Source organism: Populus trichocarpa, chromosome 17, assembly GCF_000002775.5.
Source record: "Populus trichocarpa isolate Nisqually-1 chromosome 17, P.trichocarpa_v4.1, whole genome shotgun sequence".
Lineage (NCBI taxonomy): Eukaryota > Viridiplantae > Streptophyta > Magnoliopsida > Malpighiales > Salicaceae > Populus > Populus trichocarpa.
The window spans coordinates 8,723,525-8,748,511 of NC_037301.2; the positions used below are offsets into that span (position 1 = coordinate 8,723,525).

The 24,987-nt window shown below is 34.4% G+C and overlaps 3 protein-coding genes across 4 annotated transcripts; all 3 read right to left on the reverse strand.

Annotated features, from left to right (window-relative positions):
* Positions 1-2,989: 2,989 nt before the first annotated feature.
* LOC18107297 (ARF guanine-nucleotide exchange factor GNOM) lies at positions 2,990-9,356 on the reverse strand. Its single transcript, XM_006373246.3, has 3 exons — positions 9,088-9,356; positions 8,017-8,793; positions 2,990-7,264 (listed from the first exon to the last, which is right to left on the reverse strand). The coding sequence occupies exons 2-3, from the start codon at positions 8,755-8,757 to the stop codon at positions 3,593-3,595; spliced, it is 4,413 nt and encodes a 1,470-aa protein (XP_006373308.2). The 5' UTR covers positions 8,758-8,793; positions 9,088-9,356; the 3' UTR covers positions 2,990-3,592.
* Positions 9,357-16,519: 7,163 nt separating this feature from the next.
* On the reverse strand, positions 16,520-18,020 carry LOC7495955 (uncharacterized). Its single transcript, XM_002324002.4, has 2 exons — positions 17,366-18,020; positions 16,520-16,934 (listed from the first exon to the last, which is right to left on the reverse strand). Exons 1-2 carry the CDS (start codon positions 17,840-17,842, stop codon positions 16,848-16,850), a joined length of 564 nt encoding a protein of 187 aa, XP_002324038.1. The 5' UTR covers positions 17,843-18,020; the 3' UTR covers positions 16,520-16,847.
* A 957-nt stretch (positions 18,021-18,977) lies between these two features.
* Positions 18,978-24,607, reverse strand: LOC7495956 (probable E3 ubiquitin ligase complex SCF subunit sconB). 2 transcript variants are annotated; one of them, XR_008057781.1, is made up of 9 exons: positions 24,227-24,607; positions 23,975-24,152; positions 23,654-23,751; positions 22,927-23,032; positions 22,466-22,683; positions 21,659-21,701; positions 20,394-20,647; positions 19,193-19,967; positions 18,978-19,081 (listed from the first exon to the last, which is right to left on the reverse strand). XR_008057781.1 is itself a non-coding variant. In XM_024589195.2 (8 exons), exons 1-8 carry the CDS (start codon positions 24,400-24,402, stop codon positions 19,556-19,558), a joined length of 1,485 nt encoding a protein of 494 aa, XP_024444963.1. In that variant the 5' UTR covers positions 24,403-24,607; the 3' UTR covers positions 18,978-19,555. The 2 variants fall into 2 exon arrangements, 1 of the variants encoding a protein (XP_024444963.1); XM_024589195.2 differs by having other exon boundaries at positions 18,978-19,967.
* Positions 24,608-24,987: the final 380 nt, after the last annotated feature.

Sequence of the window (24,987 nt, forward strand, 5' to 3'; positions counted from 1 at the left end):
TATGAGATTTATGATATGGTGACTCATGTGAATTCTTGTTAGAGATCGAATTATTAGACGACTTGTAATTTGTGACAACATAACTTTGAAACATTGATCAAACCTTAAAAGAAAGAATTGATCTTCAAGTTATTTTCACTCAAATCTTAAATGATCTTAGATTGTCTAATGAAATCTTTGGAACTCTTAAAATATATAAAATTATTGGTACTATCGTGTTTATATGTTTCAATAAACCCAACAGATTTGATATTAAATATGAGATTATTAAGGTTTATGGGGGTGTTTCCTAGTTATTTTTCAAGTGGATTAGATTTATGACGTAAATATATATTCTAATTACAACAAAACTAAATAAATATTGTTTTTGAAAACTACCATGGGAAAAAACTAGTAATCATTAAAATAAAATTTTAAAAAACGAATATTATATATATAAAAGACAAGATATGCCCTATTTGCAATTCTTATTATTAAAACATTAATATAATATAATGTAAGGATAGATCCAATGATTTACTCAAGGCTTACTATTAGCCATAATTTTCATTCAGAGATCCTATACTACGAGGACATGTAAATTGCAAAATCATCTAAATCAAAATATAATAATAAAACGGTAGAAGTTCTAATAAAAATATTCTATTAAATTCTCAAATTTTAAATGTAATGATAATGAGGATGGATCCTAATGTTTTTGTGTTTTAAAGAAGTTTTTTTTAAAATTATTTTTTTTATTTTAAATTAATTTTTTTAGTGTTTTTAAATTATTTTAATGTGTTAATATCAAAAAATAATCTTTTAAAAAATAAAAAATATTATTTTAATATATTTTCAAATAAAAAAATATTTTAAAAAACAATTTCAAACACATGAAAGTTAGCATAAACTGAAACAAAAATAAAGGAGTTTCACAGGCCCATTGTCCTTCCACTTAATAAAGGAAAAGTTCCATTGCAGACGTTTCTGCAAAAGGGAGAAGGTGCAGTATTCCCTCTCTACGTCGTTCCTATTAAAGAGAGAACCTCTTCTAAGAACAATATACTAACCCAATGTGAATTTTTTTAAAAAAAATAAATATTTTTTCTAGTTAATTATATACTTTTCTATTTTCTATTATTATATTTTTATAGTATTTAGAGAATAGTTTTCTATTTTATTTTTTATATTTAATATTATTAGGGTTTTCTGTTTTTTTCTTTTCTGTATAAAAAGTTGTAATAAATTTTTAACAAGCAAGACATTGATGAATAAAAAATTGAATGTTTTGGGCGTCTTTTCATAGTTATGGTGTTCTTGGTATTTAAATTTTTGACTTGTAACAACCTCCATTATCCTTCACTTCTAGCTGCATTGGTTGATATCAAAACCAAACGATTTTTAATTATTTTGGTAGAAGGTCGTAGAGAATGAGTATTAAAGCTGATCGATTCATGGTGGTTAATTAATGTGTGCTACTAAATAATCATGGAAGGAAAAGGTCGCGGAACAACACATGCTTGTGTAAGTGGGGATGAGAAGGTTTCTGCTTGAGAAAAAAAAACATTTAGGAACTAATATGTTGTCTCTGTGTATGTTAATTGTTATTAGAAATCCTAATAGTGAGATCCACGATAGGGCATGCCACATAAAGGTGTTAGAGATTAATGTAGAAGCAACCCATATAAAAGTATTGTGTTAGGAACCAAGACGGGAAAACCCGCACAAAGGTGTCAGTGACTCATAATAAGATGACCCATAAACAAAAAGATGTTCGTAGTGAAGGAAAATTTCTGATTGAGATTTGAACTTAAGAATGAATTTCTTCAAATCCAAGAAGATTGATGAAGTTATGTTTTTTTTTTTAAATCCTCAGTTAATTTTAATATTTTTCTTAGTTAATTTTATATTTTTCTATTTTTATTTTCTATTAATATGTTTTTCTATTTTTATTTTATGAAGAGTATAGCTTTCTTATTTTATTAAGTATTATTAATCTTTCATATATATATATATATATATATATATATATAAAGGGTTATAATAGCTTTTTGATATCATAATTAAATATATTGGATATCTTCCTATAATTATAGTATTCTTGGTTTTTAAAAGTTTTGTTTTATGTCAAATCTCATTATCCTTTGCTCTATATATGTAGTCAATTCAAGAATTAATAATAAACTTCAAAGTCTCCGTATGGTACTATTGGACCACCAAAGTATAGATAAGAAAAGAAAATCAATAAAAAATCTCATTATCCTTTGCTCTATATATGTAGTCAATACAAGAATTAATAATAAACTTCAAAGTCTCCGTATGGTACTATTGGACCACCAAAGTATAGATTAGAAAAGAAAATCAATCAAACTACGTTTCCCTTTCTATTTTTTTCTTCTCATTTCCGTCATTCTTTTCTTAATTTTTTTATTTTAATATTTACTTGATTTTAAATTTATCTTCATAAATTATTTCAATTTACTTTTTATAATATTATTACAATCTCAAACAAACATTTCAACATTTAATTTATACTCAATTTTACAAGTATCTATTTTTATTATTAAATAATTAAGTAAAATATTTTTAAAAAATAAAATTCTTGAACCCAAAGAAATTCATCACTCAAATCTCAGAGTTAAAAATTAGATACGAAATCCAAGTATATCTATTAAAAAATAACGTTTTTTGGCTGGACAATTTTTTTCTATTAAAAAGATAATAAAAAAAAATGGGTAGAAACCGCAATAGTTTTGTTCTACCTAAAAATCATATAGTCTGAATTTCTCCATTTAAGCATAGCAACAGAAAGGGTTGCTAATGTTCCTGTCAAACCTGGAGATGAAAATACCTACTCACCATAGAGTAGCAGATGAGATGCCCGGGTCACCCACATGAGCGCGGGCTAGTCAGCTACTTCTCTTTTACTTTTATAAACAATCGCAACATCTCTGTTTCGATAATTAGAGAGCCAATTGAATGCTCCGATCATAATAATCACCAGTCCACAGAGCATCCAGAATCTGAAGAATTGTATTTAAATCTGCAAAACCATGGCATGTCTCCAGACAACGGTACACTACATTTTAATTCCGAGTATAACCTACTTGAAACATACAAGTTTCAGATTCAAATTCTGAGTCCTGTACATCAACCAGAAAGTCAATATAAATTTCAAGCTCAAAATTCCGTAAACCGTGATGAGAGCATTCTTCCCTGGAAGAATTCAAATAAAAGAAAGACTATCGGGTTAAATCCTTCATCTATTAACTATATAACATCTTCAAAGAAACCCACTTTTGATGATAGCACGCATGGAAAGTTCTTATAAATGCAAAACATAAGGACAATACCAGAAAAACTATGCGGGGTTCTCACCGACTGACCAGCTCTGATGCTTGAAGTCCTGAACAACGATTTTCATCTGTTCGATTCACTTCTTGACTACAGTTTACATCAACCCAAACTAAAACTAAGATAAAGCTGAATCTTTATCAGTACCCCAGTTGATTCCAATATTGGAACCTGTAAAAAATACCAATGCTTCCAACTATGTGCCCTCAGCTACAAATATCAACAAACCGATCATAGTCTGCTAAACATTGTGCACATGTTAACCTCCTGTGCCAGCAACTTCAGCATGCACTGATTCCTTGGAAGAAACAGAATCTGTTTCATCAGACACCAAACTTCCACCAGTTTCACCCAGCTTATGATGTGACTGCTCTCGATCTTGGTCAGGGAACACCTCAGCTTGCAAAGATGGAGCAATGTTATTCACATGCAGCCATGTAAGTTCCCACAAGCTATCCCCACCTAGAGCACTCCTCTGCATAAGCACTCCCCTACTCTTCATTGCAAGTAAAGTGTTCTTAAGAAGCTCAGGCACCGTTTCCTGGAGATTTTCATTCTTCTTCCCTTTCACTTTTACCTTAAGATATTTTTCCATTCGGCTAAGCACTCCTAGCCATAGCTTGCAGAAAGTTGTCAGCTGTGCAAGTTCATTAAGTAACTGTAAAAACACCTTTGACAGGAGTTTTACAGCAATGATAAGTGTCCCTTCCATATTCCGGTAGTCTTTTTGGTGTCCCTGAGCAATTTCAAGCAAGTCATCTAGCATAGTAAAGATCACCAGATCAAAACATTGTAACCACAGACCATGTGGAAGGTTAATCTCATCCACTCCTGTCAAGCACTTTTGCAATGATAAAAGAGCATGGTTTCTGACCTCTTCTCTCTGATCCAAACAAACTTTCCGTAAACCTTGCACAAGCCTCAGCCACATTTCCCCAATATCCTGTGATAATTTTGCAGACTCCTCTTCTCCCATTGTTTCCTTTGCATCATGCGACCACCTAGCCAAACAATTAACAGAACCTGCCATAAGTTCAAGTGCTCGCACAGATCTCTCTGCCTGTCCAACACGAGACTCTGAAAACTGCCTTGCTGCATCAACACAGAGAACATAATTGGCAGGCAACAAATGAGCTTCATCAGTCATAATGAACAACAGCGCATCGAATCCTGCTTCAGAAGCTTCTGGGTGACGAGCAGTGATGGAAAGCAAGGATGTAATCGTACGCCAACCCATTAGGGATCTGATGTGTGTAGCATTTGCTTTCACAAGCCGAGTCACTTCCTGTGTAATTTGTTCACAGTATGCATCAGCAACACGGGCATCAAGCTTCAAGACAAGTTGCAGTGACCTCAAAAGTTCATCAGCCAGGTTCTCTTTGTAGGGCAGCAGCCGCTGGCAAATCCTGAGGAGTCCAAAAACAGCCTTCTCTACTAAGGCACAAGGCATTACAGTTGATTGAACAATATTAGCTATGTGCTCATAAACACCCTGCCACAATAGCACAATCCTGTCCCTGTTGCTCAGTGTAATTGCAATGAGCAATTCAAGGCAGAAAACAGCAGTATCTTCATCCTCTGGTGAACTGTTCCCTTTCTGAGGGCGACCTGCAGCCCAGATGAGTGCTCGTGCTAGCTGCAACAACGATTCAGCTTGCAAGAACTTGCTCTCAGTAAATATGCTGTCAACATGGCACTTTTGGATTGTCTGAAGGGTGCGTTGATGAGCAGCAAGTTGTTGTTCAGTGGGTTGCGATCTTGGCTCCTCAGTGTCGAGAGACAAGAGCTGACTGAATCGGCCCATTAATCCAGAAGATCTCCTTGGAGTTCCCATGGATTGCATGTGAACTGATGACAGAGAATTTGTAATAGGTTTACCATGCACAGGGTCAGCAGCTAGCTCTGATTCATCAGCAGCATCACTGGCCACACGAGCAGGGAGGAGACCAAGTTTGTGCAATCGCAAGATGCAGTCCAGGATATTCCTCCATCCTGTGCGAATGTAATCACCATACCTATTTGCAATGGTAAAAACTGTAACAGTTGCCATCCTTGCTTTTGCATCATCACCAAAGGCTAGCACCGGTTCCTCAACTGAAGATTGATTCAGGAGGGTTGTGAACTTGCACAGAGACACAACTAGATCATCCAACACATCTTCAAGATGATGGCATGCGGAGATTTTAGCAACAGCCAGGAATCCATCAATACATGTCTGGTAAACATCTTCATGTTCTGCATTATCAAACACCACAGAGATAGCAGCAATTGTTGGACCTGACATTATGGCAAACATATCATGGTCAAGGTAGGCTCTGGAATCAGATAAAATGAACGGAGCAGTCTTTTTGGACTTGTGCATTAGATCAATCCAACGGCTTGGGGTCATTTCAGGGTAACCAAATCCTTGTTCAGGAGTTGTGCGGATCTCATTTTTGCAAATTGAATGGTAAAGCTCCGTAAGAAATTCTCGAGGTAAGTCATTGCCTCCATTGATGTGCCTATTATTCCGGATGAAGTCCTCTTCCGTCATTTTTTTCTTCACCTGTACATTGTGCTGATCTGTGTTGAGCATTATAAGGGAATAAGACAGCAAAAGAGCTGCATCCTTGTTAGCAAGAATCTGTGGTGATTGCTCATAATATCTCTCAGAAAATGCCTCAAGCACCCTTTGTATTTTTTGTGATTCTCCAGGCAGTCTAAAAGTTTCCAAGAACAACCGCAAAGCAGTATCAAGATTCATGTCTTGGAAATCAAAAGTCCAAGCAAATTCATGGAGAACCTGAACGCAAAACTCATCATGATTTCCCAAGAAATCACCAACAAGATTCTTATCTAACCCAGCAGTGTACCTGAAAAAGCAAGCCACACTTTGAGGGTCCAGTTTGTCAGGTAAGAGATGTGTTCCTTGGAGAAATTCTAGTCCTTTCTTTGGGTCACGATTAAAGTGATCAGCTCCGATCATCAACCTTCTCTTAATGTACTTCCTCCTGCGGACAAATGGAACCCAATGATTAGGATCACTATAGTTGTCACACTTCACCATCCAGAACGGGGTGTACTCCTCAAGATTCACTGGTCCCTGCTCTGAACTTACCGATCCATTGCCTATCCTTTCAGCCATCCCCTGAATAACAGCAATAAGGCCATCAAGAGCAAGAATGTGCATTGCAGACAAAGGGCAATTCACTGGAAAAGCACTCTTTGACAATAAATTAGCAAGCTCTTCAAACACGTTACTGCATGTTATGTCACAATCTAAATTGGCATACATCTCCACCATAAAGGTTTTCTGCCTGCAGAAGTCTACAAGAGCCTCCATGGCAACCTCTTGCTGCTGGTATGAAGCACCATATCTGCTCTGCGCAAGTCTCAAAATCACACATGAGAAGAAAGCCTCGAGCTGGAGTTTTAGTTCAGTTCGGAGATGGTGATACAGATTGAGAACTATACTACAGACCATTGAGAGAATAAGCGGACTCACTGACAAACCAAATTGCATCAGATTACGAAATAATTCATCCTGAATCAAACTCAGTAACCTCGGGTGACAACGAATAGAAGGGCCGCCCAATTCTATTGCAGAATTAATTAAACCCAAAGCAAAAAGTGGGACATCTTCATCAAATGCTATAGTATTTGATCTGGGACCCATTCCAATATGCTCAACAACATTTAATAAAGAGCACAAGAAATGAAATATCTCCACCATGCAAGGCACTCCATATGGTTCTGTCATAAGGTGCAAATCAAATGGAAGGCCATCCTTTCCACCACCAGTCCCAATTGCATTTTCTTCCCTTGCCACCAGAGCTGTGGAAGCATTGGAACCAAAGCTCACAGTGGATGCTTGGCCATCCAATTCTGAATTACCATTTCCATTCTCCATCTGTTTACTCCCAAAAGCATAATCATTATCCAGCCCACCAATCTGCATAAGAAACAAGAAGCTTTACATATTTTTGAAAGTAGAAAAAAAAAAAGACAAAAAAGTAGATGATTCTGTTCAAAGGCACAAGTGCCAGAAATGTTTATCTTTTCCACTCTTTCATCCAGATTACATTGTTTTCCAATAAACAAAACGGTGCTTATAGTACATCTGCAGGTCACAGTACATAAACCACCTAATTTGTTAGAATGCATAATATTAAGACATAAATTTCCACAAAAAATTTTCCAGGCTCTTTAATGCTATGTGCCAGTCTTCCAAAACTAAAAGAAATTGAAAAACAAATAGTATAATACATAAACTAAGATCACAAAAGTAGCCTCACAATTTCACACAAAAGTAGGGGAAAAGAGCCAAACCACCTCTACCAACTAAGACTTTTGAATTTAATCAGAATAGGTTTTCCCCTAGGTTTTCCCCTAAAGCTCTATTAATTTTCCATCCATGCAACATTGGAAAAAGAATACAGTCTTCTGTTGCTTCGACTACCAGGAACATGCAGTTGAGAATCCATAGCATACCATCAACCATTCATCACGATCATTTGAGAGGAAGTTTTAATCCAAAATTACCACAAGTCAAAAGCATCAATAAGCTATCAACGTCTAGCTTTCCAGACAAACCCCTCATCATGATTATTCTTTTCATTTCAAGTTTTCCAGCTTCTCATTTATCCTATGTCTCAGCAAATAACATAAGCATAATTGAAAGATGAATATGAGATGCAATTATACCTCATGTTTGTGAGAAGTAACTCCATTAACCAATGTCTGTTCAGCGCTTTCAACATCTGGAAGGTGTGAAAAAATGCACTTGACAAGTTCATGCATAGTGTGGCGAGAAATCCTCTGCAGCAACTCGCTTTTACTGCCTGCTTGATGTACTATACGAAAACAAGTGTTCACTATGGTACAAACATGTTGATTACTCAACATGACAGATGCCTTACTCTTCATGCAAGCCAGAAGAACCTGAAGTATCTTCATCAACACCATTTCTTCAGATGAAGGATCTGTCACCTCAAACCGGCAACTAGTCACAGCATCAACTACCAGCTGCATAGCATCTTCAACATTTACAGTATTTTCATCAATCACATCAAGAGTTAATATCTTGTAAACAGACAACAAAGCAACCCCGGTGATTGGTGCACCCGTTTCATCGGACCGAATGACATCCAAAAAGGGCTGAAGATAAAGAGCAGGGTTGATAGTATGCCACGGATTCTGCCATGAGAAGATTTGCTTCCTCAACGTCTTCAAAGATTGAATTAGAGAGTCTTCTAGCTGGTCATCGCCTGAAATATACCGACCCCCCCATCTCACGTTTCTCCTCATGACCGCCAACACGGCACTGACTTCAGAATTAATCGAATATGCTAATAAATCAGCCCTATTTGATTCAACAGCAGCATCACGCTCCTCAGGCTCTTCCTCAATTGACTTAATCCCAGTGTTTAGCTTTAATCTCCCCATTTCCGTACAATGTAACCAAATGTTGCAAGTGCTTGACTGAAGCATACAGAAATAAATAAATCAATCAAAAACCCTAATTTTAAGGAACAGAAAAAAAACGCAATTCGACACTAAAATATCATGCCAAATGCAAACAACAGATAGCTTCTACTCTCACAACTTTGAAATTGCCTACAGGAGGAGAAGATCCAGCTTCAAAAAGAAAAATCGAAATCGAAAAGATTACTAAAAAAAATACTGTGGAAATGGAAGTGATTAAGCGAGCAAGAAAGACAGAGTCAAAGCATGGAGAGACAAAAGTGACGGATCAAAGAGAAAATGGTTCGTTACCTGTTCTGCGTGGATCAAGAGAGTGAGATCTGTACATACACACACACACCCACCAACAATCTCTCTCTCTCTCTCTCTCTCTCAGACCAAGAAATGAAATGACGACTTTTCTTTTCTTTTCAATTGTGGTACAGAAACGCAAAATAAACTTCACGATCACACGGCCATGATAGCTTCGAATTATTGCACGATTTCGACTATTTTATTTTCCTTCAACAGGTCCCACTATGAATAATTTGGGTTCATAAAAACCTCTACGGTATTGTTCATATCTTATAATAATATTTCTTAAAGCTTTTCGATTGATTAGCTACTGCTATGAATTTTTAAATTATATTATTTATTTGTTTTTAGATTGATTTACTCGGGACCTACGAAAAAACCCAGTTTTTTTTAATTAAAACGATATTATTTCATCTTTTTTTATTAAGTCAAAACTTAGATTAACCCAAATTAATTCCCTTAACTCGTAACCTAGACCTTGAACCGAGATAATTTTCAAGTCAAGTCTTATTGTGACCTGGTAAAATCCAGTTTGATTAAAAAAAATTTATATATATACTGTTTTAGGTCAACATGGGTCTTCAGTTGTGGCCCAATTAACTCAGTAATCCTGACCAAAACCCAGCTTGCTTTTAAAAGAAAAATTAAAAATGACACGGATCTAAAGTTTTATTGTATTTAAAAAAAATATTAGGATTGTCACATGTGTACGATGTAATGGAGATCATCCTCCCAGACCGGGATCTTCGAGATTATAGATGAAAAGAATAAGGAATTCTTGTTTCTTATAAAAAAAAATAAATTGGAGTTGCCACCTAGTTTTTTAGTTACTATGAACTCTAATTGATCTCAAATTCTGGATAAGAGGACTAGTTGTATATAGAGAAGACACATCATCCTTAGTACACCTTACCAAGGGTAACCTGCATTGTTTGTTTGTTTGATATAAACTAATGTATTGTTGTATTTTCTAACCCGTTGGTCTGTCTAAAGTTTTAGAAAAGTCATCATCGGTAAGGAGATCCTTATCTTATAAGGTTAAAACTTAATTATTCTAATGTCAAAATATATTTGTTTTACATTTTTCTTTTAACATCAGGAATACGTCTTGCGTATAAGTTTGTAATCCTTAATATTCGAACAAACAAAATAAGTGTTTTTGTATTTTTAAAATGGAAGCCAAGTTCTCATGGATTTCATAAACATATTAGTAAATTAAAAAAAAAACATGCAAAGATATTAACAAAAATATTTTTCTTGAATTTTAGTATTCATATATGCTAAATCATGACTCGTATTTTTTATTATTATTTATGCAAATATGATTTTATTTTTTATTTTTTGAGAGACTTGGCCATAAGCACATAGATAAAAACATGTATTTTTTTATTTTTCTTTGAATAAGTTTTTGGTTTGTTTTTTTTAATTTTATGAAATTTATGAAGAAAAACGGGTATATTTAATATTGGGTCAGTATCTTACAGTATAAGTCTACAACCCAAATATTAAATAAAATGGTTGGAGAACATGCGATGGATCTAAAAATAATTTTAAAATGATCCTTGATTTTTTCAAAAAAAATTGGGAATTATTTGAGGTCTGTTTGGCAAAAGTAAAAAAATAAAAAAATAAACATTGCTAGAAAATCAGTAGAGCATGTTTGTCAAACACGCCCCTAACTAAAAATTAGAGGCTAAATTTTTTTTTAAAGTCGTGTTTGGTAGACACGTCTTAAGAAAAAAAAATGCATTTTTCTTTGGTAAAAATCGAACTCCTCAAACACTACCATATTAAAAAGATGGGTTGGGTTCAACCCAGCCACGTGAGTTGGGCTTCCTAGCACAAAAGTCCAAGCACACAAACAAGGTCCAGAAACAAGAAAGAAGCACTAAAGATTAAATGATTTTTTTTTTTTTTTGCTTGAATTTGATAAAGAATACGAAGAACAATAAGAAATGAACTTGGAAAACGTAAATTTGATATGAGACCAAATTGCACAAAATTAAAGTCATGAAATCACATACAAACATCATTCAAACCAGATTTTGGAGCTAGATCATCAAAATAATCCAACAAAAGCCATGCTTATTTGATTTTATGCAAAAAAATAAAAAGACAAAAATGAAGATCAAAAGCCAAAAAAACAATGTTTTTAAGCCTTGAAAACCTTAAATTAAAGATCAACAAGTATGCATGCATATATAAGAACTAACAATCGACCAAAATGATACCAAAATCAAAGACCTAAGGCAAATTTCATGGCAAGAACATCAACCCAGAAAAGTTTGTAAACCCAGAAACCCAGCAACATAACTTAAGCTCATAAAAAATACAATATAACCCAAAATAGCAATTAAACCTAGCAAACAAAACTTAAGAATTCTTAATACAACCTGCTTGAATCATCAAAACTAACAAGAAAAAAAAATAATAAAAATTGTAAGTAAGATCAAGTAAAACAATCGACAAAAATAACATTTTCTTAGGTAAAAAAAACATTGTTCTATTGGATAAATTCAATGTGTTGATGCTTAAACAACATGCACACAACTTTAACAAACCTAACAGGCTATCTTAAAACAACTTAAACCATAAAAACTTCAAAACTTAAAATACCTTGTCATAACTTAAAAAATGATCATCTTAACATCAAAACATGTAAAACAATACTCTATACTAACATTTAACACTCCAATGAACATAATTAATCATGCAACCAAACTTCAAACAAACACATACACACACATATTAATAAATCATGTCATAACTAACTATTTGAAAAAAGTCAAATAAAACATCAAATGCATCAAAATTAACAAGTAACTAAAAAGAAAATGCATAATGAACCTTTAATACCAAGATTTAACAAGCATAATAAAAAAATGGAAGTTGTGCTCAATAAGCTACACTCCCTCATCAAAATTTGAAGGTATACCTTATAAAGAATGTATAGATTTCATCTCTAGATTCTTGGTTTCTTTCCCTTTTATCTTCAACTCCTTTCCACTCTTAACTAGTTTGGATTCTACTTTGATTTGGTACATTAATCCTTTGGTTTCTCTCTTAAATCAATTTTTGGATTCCCTTTTCGACTCTTTAGGTATTTTCTCTATTTTTTCTCTGTCTTTTCTTTCCCAATACCCCCTTTCATTTTCCTCAAAAAGCAACTACTCTTTTATATCCAAATTCAAACCAACAGTTGCAAAACCAAGATGGTTTTGCATAAAAAAAAATAGGTTGTTTACGGAAGATTCTTGTCCATGCTTTCCTAACCTTCTTAGAAAAATGGGTTCCGATTCTTTTTGTTGTTTTGTGGGCTTTATTTAACTAGAAGAAGGTAGCCTCGAAGCTTAGTTAATCAAGATACTTCTCTTTCTTGGGCATGATTGACTGAGTGTGTTACTTTGATAAGGTCATTGTGAAAAATTAAGCATAAACATGTCCTTGGTGCACCTGAGTCATGTAAAGGGGATGTATATTTACCCTTAGAAACATCATACTCGATTTGGAGGTATAAAACTCCACATTCATTGCTTGGAAGATTGGTCATTGATCAGCTCAAATCTGTCAATGTAAGGTGGTTGATCAAAGACATGTTGTCTAATTTATTGAAAAACAAAATAGGGTGTAAATGTTTGATGGTAATAGCTATCATTGTGGAAGAAAAACTCCTTTGTCTATTGGTGGTGGTTAGAGCCTCTGAGATGGTTGGAGATGTCACATTCATTTGCATGAAGATAGCATTCCAATCAGCCTTCATAACCGGGAAAGACAATAAAATAGGAACAGATGACATGTCACTCATTCTTTTTATTTAAACTAAGTGACATGTTGTTTGCTTAAACCCAAATTAGGGTTTTCTAATTGGGATTTGAAAAAACTTTAATTTGGTTTTTGTTGTTTTAATTTAAGCTCAAACATTTTTGATTGAGACAAAACTGATTAATTTTATGCAATGAGGCCTTTGCCAAAACTCAATTGAGATCCTTCAAGTTTGGTGCCTTTTACAAAGTACCCTTTAGTTTCTAGTTTGTTTTATTTAGTCTCTGATTAAGCCTTAAACTTTGATTTTCTTCAATATAGTCCCTGGAAAGGTTTGGTAAAGCCTTAAATGTTGCGTGTTTTTTTATAGAAAGGTCATTGGTCTTGAATTTTTTCAATTTGGCCCTCAATTAGCCTTCAAACTTCAAATTTCAAATTTCTTGTAATTGAACCCCTGATTACACCAATTTGGCCTTTAAGTTTCAATTTTATCTTTAATCTTTTAATATTTGCAAATTGATCTGAATTAGGCTTTCAAACTTGATTTCTCTTCAATTAAGTCCTTGATTGAATCCTCAAAAGCCATTGAAAATTTAATTAAGTCATTGAACTTAATTAATTGTTCTAATTTTAGGCCTAAACTGACTTTTAGACTTAATTTTGCTTAAATTACATCTTTAATTAAATCAATTAAACCTATTAGAAGTTTAATTGAGTCCTTAAACTTATTAATTCTTCTAATTTCGGTTAAATTAGATTTCAATCTTCAACTTTATTTTAAATTAATTTTTTTCTTTCTGTCTTTTCAAAATACCCCAATCTAGCTATTCTTCTAACATCTTGGTCTATTGTAGCTCAACTTTTGTTTTGAAAATATTTTGGGATTTTAAATTTTTGATTTTTTTAGATTCTTGAATAAAAAGTATTTTTCATAGAATAATTTTAGAGATCCAAAATTGGGTTATGACAAGGACAACGAGATTTTGGATAGACTCGAGTCAAATTAAGCTAACTCGCTCAACCCATGACTTGGGTCAGAGCCCTTATGTGGTTTAATAACCTTATCTTTTGAAATCTATTTTTTATTTAATTGAATGGTTAATAATTTAAAAATAACATAGATAATATTAATTAAAATTTAAATAAAAAAATCATGTACATCAAAAAAATACATAAAAAAGAGGGTATTAATTAAAATTAAAAAATGAAAAGAACAGAAAAAGTTAGGCACCCAAAAGCTCAGGCTCGAATTGATTTCATTTTCCTTATGCTTGGGGGGTGAACGACATACTTTTTTTAAAAAAAAATGACTCGTTGTATGTTACAGCAAATGATGCACCATCTTAAACTTCAATTTCCGACCATCACAAAGGCAGTCAAAAAATCAGGGTCCAAATGTTTTGACCCTAAAAACCAATTTTTAGTTTTGTTTCACATGAGAATACCTTAAAACATTATAAGAACCTTGATAAACTTATTTTTGACTCCAAAACACGCTAAAATCACTCTAAAAAGCAAAAATCAACCAAATTGAAAAACAAATAACGAACCTCGATCTACTTTTTTCAACATGTTTATAGAAAAATACCACCACTATTGAACTCCTCAGGAGAAAATGAACCTTTTGGCATCAAGAATGACATTTCCATTGCTGGAATATGGCTAAAATAACATTTTCTCTCTCCTCCGATGTTTTTCAATGGCCCTCTTTCCTCTCTTAAATCCAGGGACTAATATGTAAAGAAATGAAATTTTAAACTAAAACACAAAATAGAAAAATTACAAGTATCAACAAAAATTGTAAAAAAAATCTTAAGGTAAATTTTTAAGAAAAGACGACGATAATATAGTAATATAAAAAGGGATGCATGTTTGTTTTATTGTTGAATTTGGTCTTCAAAATTTCAATTTTTGTTAGCCAACAAAACTGAATCTTATCTTTCCAAATAGAACATTAATGTAATGTTGAAACATCTTTTTAATAACTCGAGAATTCTATAGGAAGCTATTCAAAATAAATTATGAGCTTGAAATCTCATTGAACCTAATTTGTAAATACCTAATTAAAAAAATAAATAGCTAAAAAAATCCAAATCACTCTTCTAGTAAACAATAATTTATGAGGGAATATGCAATGAATTCAACCAATCTTTTATTTTTTAAAAAATTATAATGTAGTTAAATGTGAGTTTGTATTATAGATATTAAATTGTATATATAATAAATTATTTTATATATAGAAGTTACTTTCATATTTTATAAATATATTTTTGATGCGGACTTCTTGATCACATGATTAACCAACCCCCAATGAAGTAAATAACAACTTAGAAAGCTGAAAAACAGGTTTGATAGAACCTTGACCTAGAGGTAACTATGTACTTAAGAATCAAAGGCATTGGAAAAGGACTTGAATCCAAAGATAACCTTGTATCAAAAAATCATAAGTATGTAAATGACATCACGAAGCCGGTTAATTTTCGATAAGTCAGTGTATGATCTTTATCCTTATAAAGAAAGATTGTTTTGCCACACAAAAAAAACTCACTTTTATTCTTGAACTTGCCCATATTTACAGCAAAAAAAAAAAAAAAAAAACATAATATAGTCTTCTCTAACTATCATTAATGGATCTCTTTTGGGTTACAAGTTAATGGGCCTCAACTAGTAATCAACTAACATAAGTTTAATAATGAAATAAGCCCCTAAATAATATCTAATAGGCCAGAACAAACCCAAATTAAAAATAATTATTAATAAATAAATTAAATAGGATAATAAAAACAAAGTTTTCATGCTAAAATTTCTCCATATAACCTGAATCTCAAATTTCCGTATATTTTTGGCATATTTCAGTCATGACTTTAAACACTTCGTTCTCTCTAAACGTACCATATATGGTTGAAAAGCTTGAGATGCTTAGTTTCAGCCCAAATTGAATCACAGGAAAATTCTACATGTAGCTTCATATATGTCTCAAACAGTATATGAAGTTCTAGTCTAACAGATTTGACAATATTTGTTCAATAACTTTGATTATCTGAAATAATTTTTGTTTCCAAACACCATGCGACCTAACAATTTACCACAATATAGTTTCATGTGTCTAGTATTTTCCTATAAAATTTCAGCTTGATCTACAGTTTAAGAAATATATATAATCGTATAAATTAAACTGGTCAGTAAAGTAAATATTTTAATATCAAATTTAAACCTACGAGTACATATCAAATTCTATATATTATTTAAACATATTTGAAAAAGGAAGAAAAATGATGAAAAGGAGAGATTCTCCAAAACTTCTGCCCTTCTAAAAGTTGGCTCGTCAAAGAGATTTTAAGGAAACTGACACTGCAGTTATCATAAGAAAAAAGAACTCCGATGCTGAATTTGCATTTATATTTAGAGTTTTGGGATGCGAAGAAAATCAAACTAACACTGAATTTGCATTTAGTTGAGCTTGCAAATGTCTGTTTTTTATAACTACATCCAAGTTCATTACTTGCAGTAGTGGTCTTCTTAACACATGACAGCATTAAACATGAAGCTAATGCTATGGAGATGGAACTTGAATGCACAGCGATGGAGAGGTTCTATGTATTTTCTGCCGTTTAATTGTGAGCTACTTACTTATTTCTGTGTCCTGGTTGCATACGATACATAGGGATTGGATAAAACAAGTTTGAACAAGTGATCATAAAACATATTAGACCCTATAAGCATTCTTCCATTCTTGAAATTTGAAACTGTTCGCTGATGATAAGAGCCCAGGTAACTAAAAATGATCGATGAAACAAGCTTGGACAGTACATAGTTGCTTATATCCAACTGAAGGAACTGATTGAAACTAGTCCACTCAGCAAATCAATATTCATGATTCTAGCAGCACGCACGCACATGTATCAGTACTCGTTTCTCCTCTTCATATAATTTTTTAAGCAGCTGTGGAGAATTCCTGAACTACGTACCGTCAGCTTTCATGTAAGATCGATCAGTCAACCAACTCGGATGACTGCAACCTTGCGACGCGACAATAACATTTCTTTCATTTGTGCAATTTGGAGCGAGAGCTGGCTAATAGTCTGCAGAATATTAATCATGTCAAGGCAATCAATCATGTAAGAAAGCATGCGTACGGAAAGCACAACTTCACAGCGCCATGTGTTCTTTATTAGTACTTACCTAGCTATGAATTTTGCTTGCAAAACCAAGAATATTGTCTAGAGGATAGCCAAAATGTGTGTGTTTCTTAAATAGCCACTCCTACTAAACATTAGCTTTTCTCACTACTGAACTCTAGCATCCAATTCCTAGGTTTCTTTACTGTCACCACTCCCCACTTATGGCATGCAGCAAAAAAAAGTGGCAAGTTCCCAGCATTATTCTTTATTCTTAAGAGTGAATCCGAGTAACTGGGCCTCACGATTTAGATTAGGTATGCTGCTTCCAAACTAATGCAAATAGGCATCCGATATGCTTAGAAATTCAAGAAAAAACAAGGAGAAAGTGGAACCTGGTCTTTCTCTTTGAGACGAAGGATGAGATGATTCTTTCTCTCTTCCTGGATCCATTTACTCCACCTTCGGAACCTGGAGAATAGCGAAACTGCTGCTACCAATACAGTAAGCGATGCAATTGAGCGAAACCCACCTCTGTAAATCACATAATAATGAACTCTGCTTGCTATCCAAAATCCCCCGGACCTCAAAAGCTTCCCAATTCTATTGCGCTCCACTTGTGGCGCCATGGAGTCAGACCCGGCTATTTTCTCAGCTTTCACATTACATACAGCACTTGAACATGGTTGGCCAGGAATAGTTTGTGACTCCGGTGGTGGTTGTGGGATTTGAAGGCCTTCATGGTTGCTTGGAGGGAAGATACAGGGGTCAGCCTGAAGATGGTTCTTGTTGTCTCCAAGAGCAACCATTTCCCATTCTCTTAATTGATTTGTTGGGCATTGGATTTGTTCCCATTCATTGTCACCTTCCATTGTTGCCTCTACTTACCAAGTAGGCTGGGATTGTTTGAGCTGTCAAAAGAGTTTAGTAAGGCAAGTTTTTATTAAGTTTGCACTGTGCTCGTGTGGATAATTGATCTTTTATTTGGTGTTTATCAGTGTATTTGATTTTCTGGATGATAAATTCATGTTGCTTAGTATAATAAAGACATGAAGATATAGGAGGATGGGTATCACATATAAATGTGATGAGGTCCTTTTTATTATTATTATTATTAACATGGATATCTGGGTTAATTTACATGCACTTTAACTAATTTCACGGGTTCTGAAATTAACGATCATGTAAGCCTCTAATAGCTCTAAGATTTATGAAACTCGAACTTGTGATTTTTAAGGAACAGACTTAGAACCTGATCAGTTGAGCTACACCTCTCAAGATAATGATAAGATCCTTTTTAATCATATAGGTTCGAAGGTGGAGCTAAACCATCAATCTTCTTATTTTGATAATTTAACTCATTCTTTTATGTTCAAAATGCAAATAATAATGAAAATGCAAATAAATCATTGTCGTTTCCTGTAAAAAAAGATTATTTATTTAAAGATTTTCTAATAATTAAATTGGAATTTGTTAAGGGAAAATCAATTATCCCTTTAAATAATTTAAAGGTTTTTCTTTTAAGATAGAATTATTATTATTAAAGCAAAGAGAAAAAAATTGAATAAAATTGAATCTGGCGCAATCATATTTTTTTTCCTTCTCATTTTATAGCCCCTCAAATGCTTTTCTTCTTTCTTGCAAGGAAAAGATTGACCTATCACAAAATATCTCTATTCTATCATAATAAAATACTTTTAATTTATGTTCTTTTCAGGTGAAATATATCTGATTTATTAAAGAATATCTTGTGAGCCCAAAGATGATGGATTCAATATCTCACCAGACTACAAGCATCTAGGCACAGCATTTAGTTGAGTCCAAGAACAAGAGGTTATAACCCTCTCAAAGACAGCTTTTTGAAAAGCAATCTTGAAGAATCAAACAAAAAGCCATAAATACTGATCCATCAGTGTGGTTCCTAATACTCCTATAATAATATCTGCTGAGGTGGGATGTAATGGCAGAAATAGAAATATCTAGGCAAAGGGCATGAAGTAGAGTAGATTGTCAAATGCTGGTAAAATAATATCATAGATCACGACAGTGAGTGGCCCCAGTACTACTCATCTACCAGTGAATTGCAGCCATACTGTACAGTGAGTTATCACCTTCAAACACAAGTAGAGAAGAAAGGGTTAAGCTTCAAAAGAGTGACCAGGAAAGGGACATCACGTGTGGAGGCATCTGTGCCAATGCATTACATTAAATGGATTACTCACACTTAAAATTCAACGTTGTTTTGTTTCATGGAGGCGTGGCTGAAATCCCAGGACATGAAAATCACTCAAAAATCAGTGCATCTCTTAGGCATGACTCTTGTGAGACTCCCAGAGGCCATCTGCATCCTTCCTCATATTCCATCACAAATCAACATAAAACCACTCCTTACAGCCCTAAAACAGCCTCTAAAAGTCATATTCGGAACAGCCCCTAGGGCTGTCCTGCATCACTTCATTAAACAAACCCCATTGCATTTCTTCTATTCACAAGAAAAGCTCACCAATGACCTAAAGCACAAATCAGAGAATCATTTTGATAGCAAAACCTCATGCTGAGTTAAGAAAGAAAATCCACTCAGCTATCTAGCTATATGCATCACCATCGCTATAAGATTGTGGATCCCAAAACTTGGAAGCAAGCACATCTTCACGTTTTGAAACAGCACAGGTAGCATTGAAGAAGTCCCTGAAGCATACCAGTCCATGTTCTTCACCATAGCTAGCAGTGACAATCCGTGTCCCATTCACAGCCATGGCTGAACACCCCATGCCAGAGCTGCTACTTGCAGCATCAGAAGGACAGCAAATAAAGGAATTTGTTTGTGCGCCAGTGTCAGTCTCCCAAACATTAATGTAAGAATCCTCAGGCCCCCCTGTAACTATTTTGTATGGATCCATGTGCAACAGTGTCACTGGACCGGTGTGCCCATCTAACTCAGCTACTGGTTCTGGTTTCAGAGTCTCCTGGTTTATCCTTATATCCCAAAGCTTGGCTCTGCAGTATTAAAAAGTTTTCCCCAGATAAAGATTCACAACATGGCACACATATTAGGTGCAATGAATATGGCAAAGTGAGAAGGTGTAGAGAAGTTGACACTCTGTCCATCCACGAAAACTGAATCTGGTCTGTCCAGATAGCATTTGCTTATTATAGTCTACTGCATGGGCTGACCCATTAAAAAACAAAAGAAGCCAACAAGCTATATAAGAATCTCATTTTGGGTTCAAAAGAAACAGCATAAGTTACAGATCATTAGGGAGTTGAAAACTTGGCCATCCAAAGAAAAATGAATTAATACAGTGTGGTGGCACATAAATGTTTTTTAGTTTGTCACGAGCATTGACACCTAATTGAATAATGACAACAGCCTATAAACAAACTTGTAAAAGGTAAATGACTGCTTTCCATAAAATGCCTTACTTGTCAATTCCACCAGTGCAGATCAAGGGCTTTGAAGGCACAATGGCAAATGAACACAGTTTTGGTTGGTAGATAGCAACAGTGATAACTTTTTGCATTGTCCTCAAATCAATTGCTACGACAGAGGAACCAGCAGCAACATATAACAATGATTCACAGCACTTCACATCAACAGGTGCGCCCGGCACAGAAGTCATTCCGACACAGCATGACGAACGAACAGCAGATGATGTTGTGGTATCCCAAACCCTAACCTATTAGGATCACCAGAGACATCAATGATCAATCAATATCCAGAAAACAAAACAGCAGAACAATCAAAGATTCTAAGTAAATTATGGGTTGGACCATTTTCTACCAAGTTGAAACATGATATATTTCCCAGGATAACCATCATAATGTTTCAGGTGACATGGCAATCCATGTCTGGTACCAGTCCATGCACTAATCAGAGTATGCATCTAGAACATCAACAAACAGGGCAAGCCTGATTATTTTTTACGCCACAGGATTCACCAAAAATAAAAATTTGGAACAATGAACTGCCACAAGTTCAACAATCCTACAGTATATTAAAATAGCTGCTTGTCCTAACAGAACAAAATCCTTTGTAAAAGATCTTCATTTCTTCTGAGGCATCCACCAGTTTGACCATAAGCATTAGATGAAACAGGTACTAACTACAGAATTCAGTGAGAAGGATTATATTTGTTCACTCGTGAAGAAGTTGAAAACCATAAGGCCATAGACAATAATAAGATTCAACAGGCAGCACACACAGTTGCCATCCATTACACTAACGCTTCTAGTAATTTGTACCAATTTTATGCGTACTCTTAAGCTTAAGTATTTTGGGGCTGGAAAAATGTATTTTCAGTTTCGAGTGAGCCCCTACGCATAAACATGAAAATGTTGTTCTAAAGGGCTTTAGGGTGAAAACGATTTCTAGGGGAACCTATATTTTGTCCATAACCTATTAACCAATTCTCAATTACATCCCAAAAGAAAGATCTTTCAACTATGTCCCTGATGTTTCAAACATTCCTCAACCAGGTCCCCTTGTCCATATATGCAAAATTCAAGCTTACTTATAACTCTCATAGTTCTGAAAAAAGTAGCGTTTGAACATGGACTATCATATTTTTTGAAAGGACAACTAAATAAAAAGCAGAACTTGTCTATGCAATCTAGACAGGTCAAGTAATAATTCAGAAAATCAGTATGCTTTACAGCAAGGTTGCACTCAAAAGATGAAAAAAGAGTACCTTGGAATCTTTTGAGATGGTTGCCAAAAGAGATGTTCTGTGCCTGAAGGAAATATGGATTAGTGTCATTATGGGAGAAGATAAATCTCAAGGAACTGCCACTCAAGATCACAATAAGATGCTAGGCACCACATGAAGTACTTGCTGTCAAACCCAGATAAATAGAGATAATGTTTGCCAAAAGCTTTCAAGAACTTTGGATGATTACTCATTACTAAACCATATGTTATCCTTTTCAGTCACCAAAACAAAGCACAACACCATTAAACCATGTAATCTATCAACTTTTCTTTTCAGCTATGAAACTGATAATTTTTGCAAGTAAAACTTGCACAGGCCATAAAATCAAGACCACTAACACAGAGAAATAAACCACCAAAGGTTATATTTGGTCAAAACTAGAACCTCAAACCATTCTAGTCAATTTTCACAGAAGCTATCACTTCTTACTAGAGAAAATCAACCATGAATACAGCAATGATCAAAATTAAATTCAAATAGGAGAATGCATCCCCTTTCTTCAGTGTTAAAAAATATATATAAATGTTAACTGACTAGAAGTTTCTTCTTCTTCTAAGGGCATGATAACCTCAACACGATTCAGTGAAATCAGAAGAACTAAAAAATAAAACTGAAAGAAAAAGATTTGCAAATTTGTTTCCTCCCTCCAATCTTCATAATAGCAAGTTAACAAGACTAAACAACTTTGAAGATATTAGCGAAAACAATAAAAGGCTATAACTTTACTTTCTTTTAGTTTTCATGGTAAGAAAGCATTAGATGCCATATTAAGAAACCAACTCATACCCGGCAACTGACATCAATTTAATAGGCTTCTCATGTCCGTAAAGTGTAGCCTTTAAAGCATGTTGGCCACGCTTTCCACTTGAACTGAGGGACCAAAGTCGAACTGTACCATCCTCCCCACCGCTTGCCAGTACTTTGGCACTACCATCGCCTAACAATTTATCAGACAAGGTCAAAACAGGACCGTTATGACCTCTAAAACACCGTTGGCAAGAACCCTACAGAAAAGCACGAGACCAATAAAACAATATCATATAAAATTGACAAAACATTCCCTTTGTTTGTCAATAGAAACTTACGGAACCAACATAGAACAGGAACCACTGATAATTTATGTTGTCCTAAAGTTTCTGAGCAGTTGAAAGCATGTATGACCGAGTAAGAATTTGGTAACAAGAGAGCTAAAAATCTAACAGTCTCACTTTGATGAAAAAATAGCAACATCAATAATTCATGTGTACCTTCCACCAGAGACGAATGGAATGGTCGCAACTTGAGGTTACCAAAACATTTTCCTTCCTTTGTGTCTCACTTCGAAAGAGAGAGGTTTCACTAAGGGGAAACAATCTGCACATATCATTCTTCATATCTCAAAAAACAATTGCACAAAACTCCAGTTCTGTTAAAATGAACGATAGCATAACAATAAAATTTCCAAGTAAGCATTACAACTATCCAAACTCACTCCTCTCTATTTACACCCACAAACTAAATTCCTCGTCACACACTAATATTCCTTGCATCGGTCGGGTCCGAAGAAACATTTCAGCCCACCCAACAATACAGATTCTAGCTCTGTTTATGTTTTGAGGAAAAGGAATGGAAAGGAGAGTAAAGTAAAGGAAATTAAGTCACCTTCCTTTGTTTGGATGCTAAAATTATGAATTGTAAAGAAAACAAAGGAAAGGAAGGGAAACGAGGAGAAAATAAATCTTTGAAAGAATTTTGCTCATTATATCCTCTAAAAAATTGTTTTCTTTTCTTTTCCATCAATATATCCAGACAAAGAAAACTCGATTTCTCTATCTTCTCTTAAATCAACCAAAAGATACTTGATTTCCTCATTTTAATTTCTCTTCTATTCCCTAGTATTTTTTTTTAGCTGCCCAGCATACTTAAAACAGCTCCTTAAATGTACCCAGGAACAAGTTTAGAAATGGCAAAAGAAAGCCCATCAGAAAGTCTAACCTCATACAAGTGATTCTTGCATTATGATCACTCAGCGCTGTAACACCGTCTCTTCCATTTAAAAAGCTATCAATATTTGTCATTTGTACCAAGGAGCCCTAAACAGCCAAGAAAAGGTTACAACAATGAATGTCATAAAAAAAAGAGAAAGGGTTGGGAACACTCATAATTACAACCCTAATTCATCCATCCTCCCCGGTTCAGAAACTCCTCCCAACCCAATTCGATTCTTTTTCGACCCAACCCCGGAGAGGAGGGGCCGGCTCCCCCCCCCCCCCCCCCCCCCCCATAAAAAGAAAAAGAGTAGATGGGTTAAGATACCTGGGAAAAGGTAATATCATTCTTGTCCAAAATGATATGATCAAAAGGTTTAGCATCTGTAATGTACAAGTCAGCAACCAAAGGATCGACAAACTTGAATTGCTGAACCGCAACACGTCGTTTTAGATATGCCTCTCTCAACCCTGAGGTTTGTAACAATTCGCGTGGCCAATGCTCCCTGAATGTACAAATTCATTCAAATACACAAAAGCTGTAAATAAAGAGAAGAAAAGGGAAATGGATTCTTGAAACCTGAAGCAGTGTTGCCAGATGGGATCAGAATAAGCAACGCGTTTGAGGGATTTGCAGGTCGTGGCTAAATTGGAGAGGTCCTGAAGGGACAAGTAAGTGGCACAGTGAGCCAGCGAGTCCTCGTTCAAATCCGTAATCCTGGTTGTTGTTGCTGTGCTTGATGGCTCTGCTTCCATTTTCTCCAGTTTTCTTTTGGCATAAAGAAGATTAACAAAATCAAGATTGGTATTAGCAAAGCCGGCTCTCCTTTTCGTTAGTGTGCACACAGAAAACTTGTGATTGATTTCCCTCTGTTTTTCTTCTTCTTCTTCTTTTAACAGGAAGCAAGAGGCAACTATTTTGTGTCTGAACCTTTAAGATTTTCACTCTTGCGTGTCTCAATTCTTTTTCTTTTTCTTTTTCTTTTTTCTTTTTTTAATAAAATTACAGTCAATGATGAACACATGTAATTGCCCCGACCTTACATTAGAATAGAGATGGACTAGTCAGTGGGCTTGGCCCACGCTTCGCAACAGTTGAGATCAAATTTTTATTTAACAAAACAAAAAATGAAATTGCAAGTATTTTCAACGTTTTTTTTATAAAAAAATTTAAATTGTAAATTAAATTTAAATTGAGCATTAAATGTATATATAAATAAATAAAGGTTATTAATTCTAACTAAGACTAGATTAGAAAGATATATAATGCAATATGTTTATAAGCCAGGTTGTGTTTGATAAAATGTTTTTGAAATCATATTTTTATTTAATTAAATAATA

What these genes read in the sequence shown, in the direction of transcription:
- LOC18107297 (XM_006373246.3), bottom strand. Translation starts at nt 8,757, where the DNA reads ATGGGGAGATTAAAGCTAAACACTGGGATTAAGTCAATTGAGGAAGAG. An exon ending in TTACTTCTCACAAACATGAG is followed by an intron (nt 7,265 to 8,016) that starts GTATAATTGCAT and finishes TTTCTTATGCAG; the next exon opens with ATTGGTGGGCTGGATAATGA.
- LOC7495955 (XM_002324002.4), bottom strand. Translation starts at nt 17,842, where the DNA reads ATGGAAGGTGACAATGAATGGGAACAAATCCAATGCCCAACAAATCAA. An exon ending in GTCTCAAAGAGAAAGACCAG is followed by an intron (nt 16,935 to 17,365) that starts GTTCCACTTTCT and finishes AATATTCTGCAG; the next exon opens with ACTATTAGCCAGCTCTCGCT.
- LOC7495956 (XM_024589195.2), bottom strand. Translation starts at nt 24,402, where the DNA reads ATGGAAGCAGAGCCATCAAGCACAGCAACAACAACCAGGATTACGGAT. An exon ending in CCATCTCAAAAGATTCCAAG is followed by an intron (nt 20,648 to 21,658) that starts GTACTCTTTTTT and finishes TGATCCTAATAG; the next exon opens with GTTAGGGTTTGGGATACCAC. An exon ending in TGCACTGGTGGAATTGACAA is followed by an intron (nt 19,968 to 20,393) that starts GTAAGGCATTTT and finishes TTAATACTGCAG; the next exon opens with AGCCAAGCTTTGGGATATAA.